The 18,563-nt window shown below is 43.5% G+C and overlaps 2 protein-coding genes across 9 annotated transcripts in view; both read right to left on the bottom strand.

Moving 5' to 3' along the window:
* The window catches only part of CKAP5 (cytoskeleton associated protein 5), a 53,980-nt gene extending 41,678 nt beyond the window's left edge, over positions 1-12,302 (bottom strand). For 5 of the 8 annotated variants that reach the window (XM_088057184.1, XM_088057188.1, XM_088057189.1 and 2 more), the window contains exons 1-4: positions 12,215-12,302; positions 2,197-2,288; positions 1,458-1,651; positions 128-334 (exon numbers count right to left, since the gene is read on the bottom strand). In XM_088057184.1, coding sequence (XP_087913310.1) covers positions 128-334; positions 1,458-1,651; positions 2,197-2,253 — 458 coding nt within the window. In that variant the 5' untranslated portion in view covers positions 2,254-2,288; positions 12,215-12,302. Of the gene's footprint in view, positions 1-127; positions 335-1,457; positions 1,652-2,196; positions 2,289-8,394; positions 8,414-9,832; positions 9,890-11,927; positions 11,947-12,214 lie in introns of those variants that run through there. The other 3 variants (XM_088057187.1, XM_088057185.1, XM_088057186.1) reach the window with 3 other exon arrangements.
* A 1,272-nt stretch (positions 12,303-13,574) lies between these two features.
* Positions 13,575-18,563, bottom strand: part of LRP4 (LDL receptor related protein 4) — an 84,640-nt gene continuing 79,651 nt past the window's right edge. Inside the window, exon 38 of the mRNA XM_014251869.2 lies at positions 13,575-17,229. Coding sequence (XP_014107344.2) covers positions 16,894-17,229 — 336 coding nt within the window. The 3' untranslated portion in view covers positions 13,575-16,893. The remainder of the gene's footprint in view (positions 17,230-18,563) is intronic.

Raw genomic sequence — 18,563 nt, 5'->3', positions numbered from 1 at the left:
GATGTGTTGTATTTAACAATAGCAAGGGTCTACTGAAGACTTAAGCAATAAAATTAGGCTCCACATATTGCTGGGGTGAGGAAAAAGCAAAGAAAACCACAAAAAACACTATGAACTAAAAGCTTACCTTAGTGCTTTCCTCAGTGTCTCAATACATGCTACTATGATTTTGGGGTTTTTGTTGTCCAGACCCTTTAATAATTCTTCTTGTACTGCCTCTCCTTTCTCAATTTCTATATACATTAGACATATATCTTCACCCAACTCTTTTGCTCTGGCCTTTGGCTGATTGAACACTTTATTTACAACTCCAGATGCTACTTCTCCTGTTGTCCTGAAAGATGAGGGAGTATTACTTTTGGAACATTTATGTGAATTAAGTATTCTACATCATTATCCACAGGAAAAAACACACAAGCACCAAACCCATATTAAAACCCAACAAGCCTTCACATAAAAGGGTCTACATCCTAAGATAACCTTAAAGGAAATAAACTTTCTTAAGGGATAACTTTGTCATCTAGTTTTATAAAAGAACACATAACATAGTTAATATGATTCTAATACTAGAGTATACCAGTGAATAGCAGACAGTCTCAAGAGTGTATTAACATTCTCTAGTTGAGGTTCACAAATGCCATGCCAAGAAATTATGTATGTTGCAATATGTTAACTGTATCAGTACATATGTGCACATATGCACATATGAAGCACAGTGCTTCACATATACTTCTGAACTTCAGATAAACTAAGTCATTGACACCATTTTTAGATCAAGGAGTGTACAAGGTTGTTAGATTTTCAAACAAAGCTTTGGGTTTGTTTATTTAAGTAAGACCTTTATTCATTTCATCAGGTCACAAAGTCAGCGGACCAAAGCACTAACCTGGCCTGTTATGTGCTTTCATTTCACCCTCAGGAGTATGGTCTATTTCACTGGCTAGACAACAAAGAAGTACTAAAACACATCCAGTAAAGAAATTGGCAAGTATGAAGATTCATATTGGTTATGCTGAATGCAATGTCTCATAACTATATTTTATTTCATGTATGAATTAAACAAATATCCACTTGAAAAAAAGGCTCCCTTCTGTACTGTTAAGACTGTTTCCATCAAACAAGAACAGAGATTCCAGTTCACAACACTTAGACCACCACATTAGTGATATACTATTTGTGCCATTTTAGAAATTTTTACTAGTGCATTCAATAGTTTTTTTAGAATACTGCAAGCAAATTGTGATAAATACTGCTTGCAATTTGTGGCACATGGAGGCCATCCACAAGGAAAGCCTGCCATTTGGCAAGATCTCTGGATTAGAAAGCGAGTTCTGCTCTTAACAAGGGAGATCAAAATTGTTAGTGGCCACTGCACAATTTACGTGCAGTTGCAGCCTTTCTCAGAGAGACACATAAAACTGTCCTAAGCCTAAGAGTAGCAAGAAAAGGCTACTTACTTCCCAGCTACATGAGCATTTTCAACATAAGCAAGTGCTGCTTCCAGTCCTTTCAGCTGAGCCACTGCATTGGAATCGGTCACAAACTTCTTTATCAATCCAAGATACTTGGACCATTCAGGACTCTTTTCATCATCTATCTTCTGGAAGAGCTTAAGGGCTTCTTCATAACCGTTTAATCTGGCTTTCCATAGCTGGAAGCAGAAATTGGACATTTAAATGTTGTGGTACTACAACCTTAACTCACCAATCTCACAAAGCTCTTCCATCATATCTGAAAGTACGCTCAACAAGCTGGCACCTGCAGATTTCTCTTCAATGTCTATATGAATAACATGCATCAGGACAAAATACTTGTCAAAATACTTGTTTTTCTCCTGCCAAGAATGATTTGGACAGAGAGATGCCAGTCTTCCCCCTGCTCTTCATAAGTTGTTGCAACCACCAATGAGGAGGTGGGAGCCCAGCAATAGTTTCAGCTACAGATGACTAATTTCTCCACGTGAATGACTGTACTGATCTTTCAGCGCACAAGCTTACGCCATATAACACTACTAAAATCTGCTTAATAGAGGTTATCCAGACTCTAGGCTGGATAGAGCTGATGCACTTTCAGATCTGTTAGTACTCACACCAAGCAGCTGTCAAGATTACCCAATTACAGTGTATTTAGATACAGAAGCACGACAGAATCACCATGAGCAGAGATATACAGCAAGCCAAATTCAAGATTGCCTACCTTATGTTCACATTTTTGATCAATAGGTAGTTTCATCCACTCACTGTCGTCCCCCATTGTAAATCAGGCTCTCTCTGTAACTACAGTAATTTCTGTGGAGATAAGGACAAGTTAGAAAACAAAAAAAAATATATATTGGGTGTATACTTACTTATACCTAAAAATACAAAAACATAAAACAAAAAAACCCAAATAAATAAAACCCCACCAAACCCAAAACTAAACAAAAAACCCCACAGAAACAAACCAAAACTAACCCTCAACCCTCCTCTCAAAAACACCCCAGTTTGGTAGCAAATCTCACTGCTAATATGCAATCCAAGGTTGTAATTATATTTAGATGCACACTTTACAGAGCAGACCACTATTTTTTAGCTCTAGAAAGTTACCAGTAGTCATTAAAGATTAGAGAGCAGTGCAATTTGTAGTATTTCTGACACTACAAGTCTCCATCAGTGAAACTTTTAGTAAGCTGAAAAGGCTTACTGAAAGGTGGAATATAACCTCACCTAAGTTTGAGGAAGAATGCATTACAGCTAAGGCAGTAAACCAAAATGAGTTCCCATCATCGCTTACTGAGATGTGCTTTTAGCAACAGGTGCCATGAATCAGTGTCAAAAAATAATCTGATACAAGTGTAAGCACAGTTATTTTAACAACTTTACAAACAGCACAACTGAAACGAAGCTACTGAGAAGAACAAAACCCTTTTTTGCCCTAATTCTAATGTAGCCAGCGTCAGCAACTGTCAACAAGAGATCAATTTCTTGCCAAGAATAGGGCTCAAATCCTTAGTCATACAAGTTTTAGTGGTTTCTCCCTTCTCCCTTTCCTTTAGATTAAAACAACAACAACACCACTGACTATTAGGGTATGACAGATGAGATCTCAGGCTCAATGCTCATCTCCTACTTGTTGTACAACTAACCTGACTGCTCAGAAAATAATGAGAGAACATGTCTCATGCAGAGAGATCAGCAAAATGAAAATAGCAGCAGCAGTAGAAAGGCTCCCAGTGTTATTTATAAGCACAAAATCAAACCCGAGAAGGAGCAACACATTACAACACACCAGTCTGAATTCACAGACCAAGCCAAAAACTCTATAACCCGGCCATACACAACAATTTATCACTACATAAGTACGCCACACTAGCAGAATGCTCCTAACAGAAATTCAGCCTATGCCAGCAAAGCTGTATACTTTAGCCTACAAAATATTTCACCTAATACTCAGAGGTTCTCTGTAGAAAACTAATCCCTTGAATTAGGGGTGTACTTTCACTCATATAAATGAATGTAAGTAAGCTCTTCAAAGCCTTCTGTCAGCCACACATACAGCTAACTCAACAGCAAAATTAGGCTAGCAACAGCATACAGTAAAAACAATCTTTTTTATTCCTTCCTGGTTTAGTTAGAAGATACTGAAGTAACAACCCAACCTCGCAATAATTAAAAAAGAAAAACCATAAGAAACACAAAGAACTCCAAAACTCCTACCTGTAACCAACAGACACAGCCCCACAGCAAATTACACTGAGCTTGCCTTAAATATTTAGAAGTTCCTATGTTAATATTGTTAACAATAATGTTAATAATGTTAATACTGTTCTCACTATAATTGCATAAACTATTAATTTGCCCAACGTCAGAAGACAAGTTGACTACATACATAACCAAGTGTATCCAAGTGTTATTATGATTTGTCCTTCTCATTTCCCATCAAAACAAACAACAATATGGCTATTTTTTCTTGATATCACACAGTAGTATCAAGTGTGCCTCTAAAGAAAAAAAAATATTTTTGGGGAGGGCCAAAGAACTGTAAACCACTGAGAATGAAAGGATCCGCTCATTATGTAAGAAGCAAAGGACTCAGAAGTGAGGTTACCTAAAACCCAAGCCACTGAACTGTTAATTCTGTTTCACTATCTTTTTTAATGTTCAACACACTAAAAAACATACCCCCCCGGCCAAGTCACAGCATTCCTCCATATCAGGAATTGCCAAAAAGGGCACTCCAAATTAAAATTTACAATGAGAACAGAACTCAAAGGCCATACCAATCCCAAACAAACATACAAGGTCAAAAGGGCAAGTGAGTTACTGTATCCAAACTCCATCAACCTTTTGCAAGGGATCTGCTTCATCTATTTAAACTCATGTTTATGTTTTCTCTGCCCCAACCTCTCATTTGTTCTCTTACCTGTCCTTCAGACTACTGAGAGAGTTTAAAATAAAATAGAAACCAACAGACTCCTGATTCAAACTCAATGCACTTCATCTTTTAAAAAAACTTAACAAACAAAAAAACCTAAACCCACCAAAAAACAAACATGCACACTGAAATAACACAAAAAGCACCACCCCACACCCAAAAGCAACATGCTTATGGCAAATACAGAAGTGGGGCTAAAACATATCTATCTCTATGAAGGTGATGACTTCTGTTCAAAAGCAAGAAATGAGACTGAATTTACATTAAAAGCCTTCCAAACAGCCCACCTAGCAATGGATGCAGGCATGCCCTATAGTGAACACCGTTTCCAGCAGTAAAATTCCCCATCCATCAAGTTAGTTCTGCAGCCAAATGCCATCAGCAAAAACGGCTTTGCCAGTATAAACTCAGCCTGCATTAAAAATATCTTCATTTCAATGCACCAATATAGAAATAATGGAGTACTTCCTCAGTGTGGATGCAGACAACATAAATAGATGCAGTGGTCTCTTCCCAAAGTCACACACCTTCGCGAAGAACAAGCAGAGTAAACTTTATAGAAAATTAGGTAGCTCTGATTCTTAATCAGAAACTTGGAACTAATTCAAGCTATTGCCTCTTTATACTTTTTTGTTGAAGAACATACAAGGAACCAATACAAGGACAAAAGTTATTCTGAACAAAAACAAAAAGGGAAGAAAGCATGAACATACCTGCCAGCAACAGAAACACCAGGATAAAATTTTGGCACCTGCACTAGACATCTATGCTCTGTTTTTTACAAAACTGACAAAAGCATGAACTTCCTGATTCAACAATAAAAAGAAACATTTATTTCTTTCCAGAGATCTGTTCTGCCAAGGAAAGAAGTCTTACTGTAGGACAGTCCTCAATCAAGTACTACAAACCTCAATACAGTTCAAACCCGAAAGTCGATAGCAACTCTATTAAAAAGGCTTGTCCATTACCAGACTGATACTGATTTACAATTACTTTTATCCTCACACATATACAACAGTTCACTGCCACGAAGTACAACCTCTTGCTTGTACACTAGTGATACACTACAGAATCTAGAATTTCCTTTCCCACATCACAATGTACTTGGGGGGATCACATATGATAAGACATAGAGAAGGGAGTTGAACAACCATCAAACAATGTTTCAACTATTATTTTCAGCCTGGTCAACCCAGTTCCCCCACTATTTTTAGTCATTAACATCTACAATCAATACTTCAATTACAAAATGGGTTAAGTTGCACTGAATCTAGCATCTAAAAATAGTGATAAAATTATACTCCCCCCAGTAATTTACAAATCCCTTTAGAACAGATAATTTCTCAGAAAGTATTCCACAGTCACAGAGGGAAAGCTCCTTCTTGAACATCCAGTCTTTCTAGCTTCATCTCTGCTCGTGTCTGTCCTAATGCCAAGATTTTGTACTGTCTGCATCTTACATTTAGCAGAATAAAAGACTGTTGTTTCTCTTTTCAATTAAGTCACTGGGTTCTGTGCGATCATAGAGTATCCCACATTTGACAAAAAAGTTTTTCTTAAAAGCTGCTTTGCAAAGACATGTAAACCTCAAGTCATTACTTCTCAACATCCAAATAGCAAGTGGCCTCATTATATGATAACACAGCTAAATTCTGTTATTACTAGTGAATTTGCAGCAATGAAGTGTTTGACCTACTTAGATTTTTTTTGTTGCCACAACTTGGAACAAACAGAATTAAGTCTTTCAGTGACAACATTCATGGTAAAATCCAGAAAACAAGACCTCTGAAACAACTGAACTGCCAAATTAAGTTTTGTGTGAGACATTGGTCATAAAAGTGGTCAATGCAACATTTCCAAAAACAAGCCACCCGAGAAATCTATAGTGGAGATGAATAACAAATCTTTCCTGACAGTTCTTGGCAGGGCAAGTTTATATTACAGAACAGTGAGAAAACGAAGACCATAAAGAAAAGAACAGGATCTTTTGAAGTGAGATCACGCAAAACGCAGCAAGAGTAGAAAGCGCTTACAAGGCAGCACAAAAGCAAGAATTTAAAATGTAAAAGTGAGAGTTCCCAAATTAATATACGTAAGTTTGGGATATAAATGTATCAACACATTAAAAGATTGTGAGAAAGTATCAAAACATCAAAGTTTGGATTCACCATGCACAATGCTGGAACAGCTCCTACTCAACTTCTAAATAAATGCTTTTCCTGCCACAATTTGGAGAGCTGAACTGCATTAACATCATAGCTTATAGTATGGGGTACTCCTAAGGAAAAGTCTTTACATCATTAACATTCTAAAATGTGATTTCTTTTGAAGCATACATTGATCACCTATCACTGTATTTTATAGTGAAGTGTCAGCTTCCAGACCATCTTCTATAGAAGATGTACAATGGCAAGCTAGGAAGCCATTTTATGCTAAACAAAACAAGTGGTTTACTGATACTGATTGTCTACTTCTCCCTACTCACTTTCACCTATTGAATATTACTGTTGCACAAGAATATCATCAAATATTTTCATAATTTGAAAGATTCTCAAAAACGTTATTCAAGAATAAGTTCTGAGAAATCAAGACAGGTATTTTTAAAGGAAAAAATCTGTTTGAAATATTCCTATACAGCAGGCCACAAATTTGGAGTGTACATAGTTGGATGACACATTTCTGATAAAACTATACTTCTTGGCAGACATATCTGTTAGTGCAGCCACCGTTTTCCCAGCACAAAGAATTAGCTGTTTGTTTGTTTGATGGCAGTTTTGGGTCACATTTGCTCTTTGGCTCTGAAATGATGAAGTTTCACTTTCTTAGAAGTTTAGCCCAAAACAGTTGGTTTTTTTTTGCATTTGCCAGCCAAACCTTCCCCTACAATATAAAGTAGCTCAGAAAAAAAGTTGAAGGCTGAAGCAATCACAAGACAGCAGGCAATTAAAAAATTATAGAATTTTAAAGGCTAGCATTTTCAATTGGTAGATGAATTATAAGTTGCAAAATACACAGACACTAGATGAAAAAATGGAAAAACCTCAGAATAACAAAAAGGAGAAATGAATGCTAAATGAAAGCTACTGCTTCAGCAGCAATGCAATGGCATTCAAGAACAAGCAGCATTAAATTATCTCCTGCCCACTCTAACTTGTATGTCCTAACTCACCTCAGTGAAAATTTTAATAGCACAAATGACAAGTTATAGGTAAGATATATACTTAATTTCTCTGGAAAAAAATATTTTAATACATATATACGTATAATACACAATACTCTGAAAGTAACCAGGGCCATTCTTTTCCATTCATCTGAAAGCGAAAGAATGCAAAATAAACGGACCTTCTGTTACAGCTAAGAAGAGAAGCAATTTTTAACTGCATGGGTAAGCCTGGAGTGAAGCCAGAAGCCGAGAAGGGCAAAAGGGAAAAAGGGCAACACACGGGCAAGTGTACAGGCATGCACTGACATAATTCTAAGGGTGGACAGTAGGGAGTGAAAGATGTCAGTGGGACTGTGCTTTTAAGCTGCAAAGCCCCCCCATCCCTCAAGAGGTTTCACAAAGCTCAGGCATGAAAAGGTTCATGTGATGTTCTTTAAAAGGACGGCCTGAACTGCTGATGAAGGAAAGCTCCCGCGGAGACATCACTGGCTCCCTCCTTCTCCAAGGGAAGCTCCCTCTGGCACGGCTTCCCTCCTCAACTAGCAGCGCCCCCGCCATCCCCAGCACCTTCCAGAAGAGCACTCCCTCCACTTCTGCCCGCAGCCCCAGATGCGTCCCCGTAGCCTGGAGACGTTTCCCGATCCGCGGGTGTCTGGCCGCAGGCCGCGGCCGGGCATGGCAAGCAGGCCGCCCGCCCGCCCGGCATTGTCTCTGCCCGCCGCCCCCGCCCCACGGCCGTGCCGGGCCGGGCCGAGCGGAGCCCTGCCAGTGCCGCCGCGCACCGCCCGCGCCTCGGCCGGGCCTGGCCGGACACTCACCCTGACAGCTCCGGGCCGGCTCCCGGCGGCAGCGGGCGGGAACCGCGGGCGGGCCGGGAGGAGCCCCTCCCCGCCGCGGGCGGGGCTCGGGGCGCCGCGGCCGCACCTGGGCGGGAGCCGGCCCGCGCCGGGGCCAGACAAAGGCGGGCAGGGCAGCGCCGGCCCCGCCGCGCTGACCCCGCGGCGGCCCCGGGCACATCGCCCTCCCTTCCCGCCGCCGCTGAGCAGCCCCCGCGGGGCCGGGCGAGCGGCAGTGGGCGCTGCCCGGCCCTGCCGGCGGCTGCGGTGCCGCCTCTCGGCAAGGAAAGCGCCGCCGGGCCGGCGACCAGTGACCAGCTTGGCCCGCCAGGCCTGCTGTCCTCATGAGTCATACCCCGAACGCCCATACCCGTCAGAACAATTACTACTCTAACAGAGGGAGCTGCGGTCATACCCGAGCATGCAGCAGACATTATCCCAGGCCACCAATCATCCAGCAATCCCGAACTGAAGGAGGGAGCGGCTCTGAAACCCGACAGGAGGAACAAGGCCAGCCTTGGGGAAGGAGAAACAGTGCCTTCCGAAGGAGGTACGAAGGAAGAGGCTGGCACCGTACCATCCCCGCATTTCATGCTGCTGCGAGATGTGCAATGACAGCACTCTGGTGGAGCTGATTCATCAGCAATCTCTCTAGCCCATCGTCTGACATTTTGAGATGCCTTTTCTATAGTGACAATAGCTACTGAAGAAGCTGGTATGGTGGAAACTGGGTGTCACTTGCTTCCTTCTCAGAAGAGCATCAAGCCATGTGATGCAAGGCTGTATTTCTCCAGCCATCTTTTTAGCTAGCTGAAGAAAGAAACCTCTTCCAGGCACCGCTAGCACTAGCCATGCTTTCCACTGAATAACTGTCCAAGTTACTTTTCCTACCACCTCACTCTACTCCCGCAACAGTAAGGTACAAACGTGCACAGCAGCTTCTGCTTTTCAACGTCTGACATTTGCAGCAATCGAGCTGTCAGACAACCCCAGACAAGGTACAAGTGGCTCAGGTCAAGAGACTCTTTATTCAAACAAGCCAGAGCAACGCTGCCCGATGCAAGGCAGTATTTAGTTTAAACAAGAAGGTACAAGACTTTTCAATGTCACTTCAAAACTCTACCCATATAACATGAACCACTGGGAACAGTCTACAACAAAGCATCAGCAAAGCAAAACCATATTAGTCTTGGACTATGTTGTTTTGAACCAACTATTCTGCTACATTTGCTCTGATGCAAATAGCTTTAATGCCATCCTACTCTGGCAGAGACCTGACAAACCATTTACATTAAATAGTTCACAAATTAGCAATAAAAGTTCATACATTTCTTTTACAAACCATATAAGGACAGCTGATGGTAGCACGGAACAGAAGAGAGGTAGGAATGGGGAAAAACGAAACCAGATGAACACTGACCTTAATTAAAGGTTTGCAAGCATTTACATCTCTCAAGTGGCCTTCCAGTCATGCATCCTACACAACAAAATCCTCCAGATTAGATAATTAAGACAGTTATTTCTACTCCACAAAACATTCAGAGCAGTTTCTAATTGGATGTACTGTTCAAGATGTGCGTAAGTGATGTATAAGAAGGGGCAAACAGAATTGCTGCCTTTGCAGATGACAACTGGGTAGCAAAAAACAAATATAAGAAAGGACTGACTGAAGGAGCATGCAACATGCTAAATGCTTTTCAGCTGTAAATTTATCACTAAATACACATAGTCAAACAATTTATAACATTACACTGAAATTCACGTTTTCTGCATTGACTATTAAATAGAAACAAGATCTTTCTGTTTTAGCAGACACCGGTATGAGAGCACACCCACTGTGGCAGACCATGTTTTCAGAGGCAGAGGCCCAGCTAACATAACTGGCCCATACAAGGGGAAGGACAAGAGCCAGCATGAAAGTTAAGTCTGACAAAATACAAGTCGTAAGTGTACAAGAACCAGCAATCATATTCCATTACCATGCGTTCCCTTTTTCATATCAGAATATCAAGGGAGAAACCTTCCATCAATACAGATCTAAAGCAGTCTAAATAACTCCCATACTTCTAAAATTCAAATTTCTTTTCGTCGTTGTCACATAATTTTTCCTATAGCAGTTCCCCTAGTTAATGTACTCAAAATTGTGTTTTTGAGAATTACTTTCAATACATCTGCAACCATTTTTTCAGAAACAGTCTATTTTACCTGAAGGGCATTTGCCACTGATTCTGCTTTGATATATCACTCTCTCAATGTTGCTTAAAAGGCATAACCCTATCACAATGAAGTAGAAAAAAACCCAAGTGATGAATCTCTAAGTTCAGTATGAGAGGAAGCTACCAAAACATCAAAGTTTAAAGAAAGGCTAAGCCTTTTCTTGCCAATGCAAGAAAACCAAATGAAATTCTAAACTTTGCAAAATAACTGATCTTATGTTGGACAACAAAGAGTCAAAACTATCCAGGCAATTTGCACTCAATCATTCCACCTTCTGAGGTGAAGCTTTCTCAAAGTTTTAGTAACAGACCTTTATGAGCAGACTTTTAGAATACTCCAGTATTCAAGACTCCACGCATTCTGAACTAAGCAGCTTTACAGTTTCAGACTGATTGATTCACTGAAAGCCTATAGTAACACTTTCTTTGATACATAAGTAATATATTAGGAAGGGCTCCCATTGCTGGTAGCTCAACATCCTGACAACTACTGATCCCCTTCCACCTGCACAAGGCAACTTGAACTGCACTGCAGTTCAGCAAAAATCAAATACTAAAATCAGCAAAAAGTAAAAACCTCAGAACAATCAGATAGATGACACACAACAAACACAAATCAGTTAGAAAACTGTAGCACATATGACTTATTTTTTCTTAGAACAGAAGCCTGGTTTCCTTAAGGCACACAGAAGTATTCCTCAGCCCGTCTTTCGACCTGTAAACTTCGGGTCTCCCACTGACAGGGCCAGATTCAGAAGGAAAACCCTCACGTACACCATCCTGAAAACCACTGCCTTCGGAACAGGACTGATTCAGAAACAAAACTAAATGAAATGCGGGAAAGGTGTCTGTGCAGAAATACGGGACACTTCTACCGAGCCCTTCCTCGCATATGCTAGAGAGGATTCAACAGGAAGCCTCTCCTGGTGAGGGGCTCAGGCAATCTTAAACAATTGCACCCAACAACAGAGCTACAGAAATAAGAGATGAACTCGCACCTATGGTTTTAAGACTAAAATCAACCCAGATAACGTTGTTTTTAGGGCATTCTAGAGGGGAGAACCGATCCTGCACGCAGCCTCAGGGGGACAGAAGGCGCCCGGTCCGCCTTTCCCTTAAGGGGTGCTCAGCTCTACCGCCAGTCCCCGGCTCCACTCTCCCGGCCGCCTCCCACGGAAGGCCCCCACCAGCAGCCCCAGGCCCACAACGGACGGAGGCAGCCGTAGTGAAGCCGCCGAGCCCGCGGCCCCCATAGGCCCCATCGCCCCCCAGTTAGCGGGCGGCCTGAGCGAGCTGCACCTGCACAGCGCGCCGCGGTACAGGCCGCGGCCTCTCGCCGCTACCAGCCGCAATCCTCACGCCGCCGGGCTCTGCGGGGCGGATGCCGGCGCAGCCCACGGGCCCGGGCCTTTCCCGTGGGAAGATGTCGCGCCGCTGGGACTGCGCCTCCACACGGTCCCCGGGAGTAACGGGGAGGCTCGGGCCTGGCGGCGGAGGAAGGCCTAGCCACTCTCCCACGGGCGCGGGCAGCGGACGGGAAAGGAATCGGGGCCCACCGGGACAGGGACAAGGACAGCGGGTCTCACCTGGGCCCGGCGGGTCGGGCCGGTGACGGTCCGGCGGCTGCTCGGCGGGGTTTGAAATCACCAGCACCGCCCGCACCCCTCAGTGTCCGCCGCGCCCATTGGTCGCTGCCGGCCCCGCCCGCGCTCGAGCCCGCGCCCCTTATTGGCCCGTTTGAATCCGGCAGCCGCAGCGCGTGCTCCACGCGCGCTCCCGAGACGGCGGCGGTGCCGCGGGGCCTCCAGCGGCACCGGCCCGGCCGCGCCCCGCCCCGCTCGGAAACCACCGAAACGTGCCCGTCCGCTCCCTCGGCCGCCGCCGTGTCCCCTGGGAGGGTGCAGGAGGAGCCTACCGGGCCCTCTGCGGCCGGAGCAGCGCCTGACGACAGGCGCTGATCCTAAGGCAGCCGGGTCAGGGTGCAGGACCCTTTGGCAAAGGGCTAAAACACCTCGGAGCTGATGGATTCGGCTGTGAGGAAGATCCTATTAGAGAGAAGAGGGCCTTCTCTTTCCTATGGTCAGTGACTTTGCAAAGCAGCAATTCAAGAAAGGACTGAGAGGGGACCTCATCAATGTCTATCAGTATCTGAGGGAGGTGTCAGAGGATGGAGCCAGGTTCTGCGCGGTGGTGCAAGCAACAAGAGGAAACGGGCAGAAACTGATGCACAGGAAATTCCACATTAATAGGGACTTCTTTACTGTGTACCGTGCGCTGGAAGATGGCCCAGAGAAGTTGTGGAGTCTCCCTCACTGGGGATCACAGGATCTGTCCGGATACAGCCCTGTGCCATGTGCTCTGGGGTTACCCTGCTTGATCAGGGAGATTGGCTCAGATGGCTCACAGTGTCCTTTCCCCCCTGACCTACTCTCTGAACTGTTTTTGGAGCAGAGTGTTTTTCCCTCCATTGTTTCTTCACTTCAGCTTAAAAAACTGAAGAAAAAAAAAATATCAGAATAGAAGGCAAGGGACAGCATAGTGCAATGCACACAAGTGCTATTTATCTTAACACTATCCTCTCCCCACCATGCCATGTAAACACCATTTTTTTGAAAGTAAGGCAGCTTTTTCATGACCTGACTGAAATGGCTTCTGCACTGTGCTTCAACTGTGAAATGAGCAGAAATACAGTTGTTTTAAATATTTTAGGTGGTTCTTTTGTCAGAAAGGGACAGAATGTGTTACAAGATTGGCACGAGTACTGCAGTGTTAGGTATTAGTGGATGTTTCATTCATTACTCAAGCTTTTTGTACTATTTAAACTCTTGGTTATCAAAAAAGGCAACAGAAGCTTGAACTAAACCTCCTACAGAAAGAAAAAGCAGCTCTTCCCCAGAGCTTTATTTTCCACTCAGAAGAGGCTTGAGATCTCTACAGTCCTAATACATGCCAAAATGAAGAGCCTCTTCTGCTGCTGCCATGTTAAAGTGGGGGGAAAAAAGCCATATGCCCAGGTGAGGCAGAGGGAGAGGTAATACATGTGTGAAGGAATCTGCAAAAGTGAGTATAGATATTGGGCCCTTGATTCAAAATCATAGGGGTACTACAATCAGGTTTCTAAGAACCCAAATCTGTTCCTACCTTCTTCCTTCTCTCAAATGAAGCAAAGTTGAGGCTGTCTGAACAGGTTTGGGAGTCCCTCATTCAGAGGAGAGTCCAAATAGCATGCATGATTCACAACCAAAAGCCAGGCAGAGTGGTTAAGAAAAGCTAAATTTATATTAAATTATCATCGACCCCTAAAATATTGAACACAGTGGTTAAATAACTCCAGAAAATCCAATGTATCCAGTGAGTAACGTTAAAACCATTACACAGGAACACACGGAAATCACTGACGTTAGCTCGGGACAGACAGGAGAGAGGTTTGCTTTTTACATAGTAAATCAGTGCTCAAGAGATCATCCTCCAGTAGCCTTTCTACATTCTTAACATCCTAAGTGCAACGAGGGTCTTCTCTTCCCCAGAATGGGGAACCATGATGCATCCCCAAGGCAGCATCTCACTGGGGCTGTCTCTAGGAAAAAGACACAAATTTCTGCCCACCTCACTGGTAGAGGAGGCTGTGTGACATTTTATTGATCCTTTTCACCATAATAATTTGAGGAAGGGAGCAGAGAGCAGTTATGAATGGCTGTTAGGCTGGAGTGCGCAGGGTCTCTCCTAAAGCAGCAGAGAATATTGATCAAGGTGGAGATCACAAACACCATGAGTTGTTGAAAAGACTGACTGTTTTTTACCTTTCCATTCCACACTTGAGACTTGGACAGCAGTTATTCTGACAGGCTGATTTAATCTTAAGTGACAGGTCTGGGCAGATGTTTCCCTTCACCCCTGTCCCACTTCAGGATTTTGGTGCATGGTCACATAAGCTATGGGGAAAAAAAACTACAACCCATTCCAAAACCCAAAGAAACCCTGCTCTCCTACAAGTCAGAGCCTTCCTCCCCAATCTCCCCACTCCCAGCCCTGATGCCCCTGCCCCTGCACATGGTTTCTGCTCAAATTGATTGTTCTGCCTATGCTTGAGCCCTCTGATGTTGTCCCTGCATGAAGTGGCTTAGATGGGCAGGGTCCATGTCAATGATATGCACTCCTTTCTCAGTTCCCAGTCGAGTCCACACCTCAATCCAAAAGTGCCTCTGCCCAACAAAATCAATGCTTCCAAGGCTGGAGTCAAATAAATAATTAAATAAAAATCTAATTTAAAAAAATAAAGATAAATCCCTCTGGGAGTAGGGAAGAGTCCCACATTAAGACAGGGAAATCCAAGCCTTAGCTCCAGTTAATTTTCCACAGGAATATACACCAGTCAGCCCAATGGTGCAGTTAGGGACAGAGTCTCAAGCCACCTAGCCAGGTTGAAGCTGCAACCTTCCCCTGTCTACAAAGATATCTCTGCTGTGAAAACTACAGGCAAACCACTGGCAACTGTTGTGTTTTACAGGGGTAGCAGGCCTGCTAGTACATGAACAAAGTTCAAGCAGAGTAGGATGATTCTCCTTTTTAATCAGCTGGAAAAAATACTGCATGGGAGATGTACCCTCCCCCTACCTCTGAACCATACCCCAGTGTATGTTTTGCTCTCTTTACACCACGGGTGGGAATGTACTTGACCTCTTTCCAGGCGATAAAAGAGGTTATAAAGATTTCAGTGAGAAATTCTTTGTGATTGTTAATTTCAATGAGAAATTCTTCACTGGGAAGTTCTGCTTCCAAGAATCTGGCTTAATGCTTAATATTTTACCATGTGATTTGAGGGGTTAATATAAATTTCATTTTTGAAGAAGTGTCAAGCAATATTTTCTCTTTTTTCTTTTTGAACAAACAGATGAAAGGAGAATATGAAGAAGTGGCAATAGTCCTTGGGAGCATGCAAGACCCAACTCCAAATCCTGCTGGGTTTTGGCTGCAAGGGTAGGATGACATTCCCTATAGGGTAAGAGTCTTGGAGGCCAGAGAACATCTGAAGCTCATGCAGCTGATGGGAAAAATTATTTGGAAAGGAGAGTTATTTAGTGGTAACAGAAGAACTTAAAGTGCAATTCTATCTGATAAACAACTACTTCAAATGGCTCTTGCAGCTCCCTGATTATTGTCTTCCATTCTAGGTCAAATGGGTGCAGCCTAGTAATAAAGCAGTTCCTAACTGTCAGCACTGAGCATTCTCCTGGGAAAGACTCGACCTAGGAATTCTCTTTTCCCTTATTATGGTAATCCAAGGTCCTAAAGGCCAAAATAATTGGGACCTTGCAGAATTGGGACTTGTGGGGACCTAGCAAATTTTCTTTTTCTTTTTTTATGTATCAGTTATGCAAAGATCAGTAAAATTTAGGTCTTGCTGAGATCCATTTCCTCCCATTAGCTCTGTAGAGCTACGTAAAATACCAGTCTCTTCTTGTCTCAAGTCCAGCACTCAGATTCCGGAACAGTTCTTAAAGGACCATTTGTTGACTCTTGTTTTTGCAGAGTAGAAACATGTTTTAAGAAGAAAGGGGAGAACAGGAGCAGTGTCCACTGCCAGCAACAGACACAGTGCTCCAATCTGAGCATTCCTTAAAGTTTTTAGTAGCAGATATGAAAGTAAGCAGTGATGTTCTCATGAAGTGAGTCTTGGCAACTGTGGTTACCCTCTTTATGCCTTTACAAGGTGACCTGATGCTGTGTCAGTGTCCTCTTGAGCCCCAAAGTATATCCCATCTCTACCAAGACCTCTCTTACATCAGAGACCCCTCAACACAAAGCCTCAAAGAGTGCTGCTAGTGCTGGAATGACATGGGGTACTTCTGTGACCAGGAGCCAGCAATGAGGCAGCTCTGCTCTCTTCATGGGCATTGACTGTGAGCTGGATGGCACAGGACTTGCAGGTTGCCAGGGAACAGAGACTCCTAACCAGATTCAGGCCAGACAAGTCACTGCAAAAGTTAATGTGGCAGCTTCCAGGAAAAGGGAACATATAAATAAACCACAGACAGTGAAAATGAGTCAAAAGGGTCTCTGGGTTCCAATCAACCCACCCATCCTCCTTCTCCAACCACAACAACACAGCTGCCCAAGCTCCATGCTGAAAGGCAGTCCCAGTCTCAGGCCCCTTGCAAGAGAGGCTGGTCTCTGCGCCCTTCCTTGCAAGGCAGGCAGAGTCCTGTCTTTTTTGTGCAGAGCAGAGGGTAGGGAAGGTACGACTGTTTCCAAAGTCACGTGTACTTTAAACCTCGCTCTCTGTGGAGGGCTTGCGTTGGTGTTTCCAGCCTGTGTCTGGGAGTGAGCCTCGCCGCTCAGGAGTGGCTGCTGCTGTGTTAACACTGCTGCATTCAGACTGTTCTTCCTGTAGCAGCTGCTCAGTTTCGGTGTCATCCAGTGAGCCAGAACTAGCCTGGATAGAGACCGTATCTGTCTTCATGCAGACGTGGTCCCGGAGGATCCCTCCACGGGAGCTCCGAATCTGCTTCAGGTCATCCCATTCGGAATCATCACTGGATAAAAGGCATATTCCCTCCACAATCTTGATCTTCTCCTTAGTGTAGCTGTGGTCAGGACCAGTCTAGGGAGAAGGCAGATGAATGAAAAAAATACATCTATGGAAAAACATAGCAAAGAGCAATGCAGAGCTGGAATGAAGACAGTGAAGCAGACAAAAAGCTGGACCACCATGTAAACAGCTACTGGCTTTAACTGCCACAATGACTGAACCCATTTTAAGTATCCTTTAGTTTTTTACCACCCCCAGGTGAGTCCTCCCTGCAAGGGCTTTCATTCCAAACTCCATGATTCTTCATTTGTGGAAGGGGAATGAGGATGAGGCTGCTCTTCTCATTCAACTATACATATTCCCTGACAGAAGAGAGTAAGAACACTGAGCCTAAAAAGGAAGCAAAAAAACCCCACCAAAGAAAATGGGAAGCAGAAAACATCATGGTAAAAGTAGGCAGGAGATCAATTCTAGGTTTGAAAATCTTTACATCTGAGTCATTCTAGATTCACCTCTCAGCAAAGCACAGCTGGAATACTACTGTTGAGTCCAAGTCTCACAGCGACACAGGGTAAGGAGATTATAGGGAAACAACGAAAATGATCAGAGGCTAAAAGGCCCACACTGAGATGTAAGTAGTGAAATCTAACTCAGCTCACTGACAACTAAGGAGCATCTGATCTATCCCTGAGGAGAAAGTGAAGGGCGTAGGGAAATATACATCTGGGTATATCAAGGAACATTGGAATTAACAGAGAAGTGGAAAGGATTTAGATTCCCAGATAAATAATCCTGTCTTATCCTTAATAGGTAAGGCTAAAATGGCTTGATGATTCGGGGAATCTATTGGGTACCTTTGAAAAACAGTAAGGGAAAACTCCTCCCTGCATAAGTCTGTGATCCCTGCTAGAGGAACTAAGCGATCTAACAGATAATCATAAATAGTCCTAACAGAAATTGCCTTTTTTAAAATATTACTGACTATGAGTAGCCAAAGCCCAGACCAAAGAATCTGCCACAGAAAATTACTTATATGTTCCTGACAGACAGTAGAGCTAGTGCAAGGACATAAAAGCTGGGGGGAGAAACCAAGAAAGAGCAATTAGTACGGACAGTGCTTGAGCCACACAACAGAGCTTGAGTGAGGGAGGCAGGATCAAACACACAGAGTAGTGATACCTGATGTGAGGATGTGGACGGAAATCAGAAGAGGGAAGATGAGAAGCTATCTGAGTGATAAGAAAGCTTCTGAGGAGAAAAGAGAGGAGAAACTAAGCGCTGCAAGATATCATATTAAACTCTCTCCATCATGTGGCACAAAGTACACACCTCTGAATGGCCTTTAAAATACTCTATTTAGTAAGGGCTTTATTTTTTTCCCTTATCCAATCCCCTCCAGACCATGC

Source organism: Pseudopodoces humilis, chromosome 7, assembly GCF_049639895.1.
Source record: "Pseudopodoces humilis isolate 2021_Gansu_Grassland_sample_001 chromosome 7, ASM4963989v1, whole genome shotgun sequence".
NCBI classification, from domain to species: Eukaryota; Metazoa; Chordata; class Aves; order Passeriformes; family Paridae; genus Pseudopodoces; species Pseudopodoces humilis.
The sequence above is the reverse complement of the archived record's forward strand: the minus strand, read 5'-3'. Positions and strand labels throughout refer to the sequence as shown.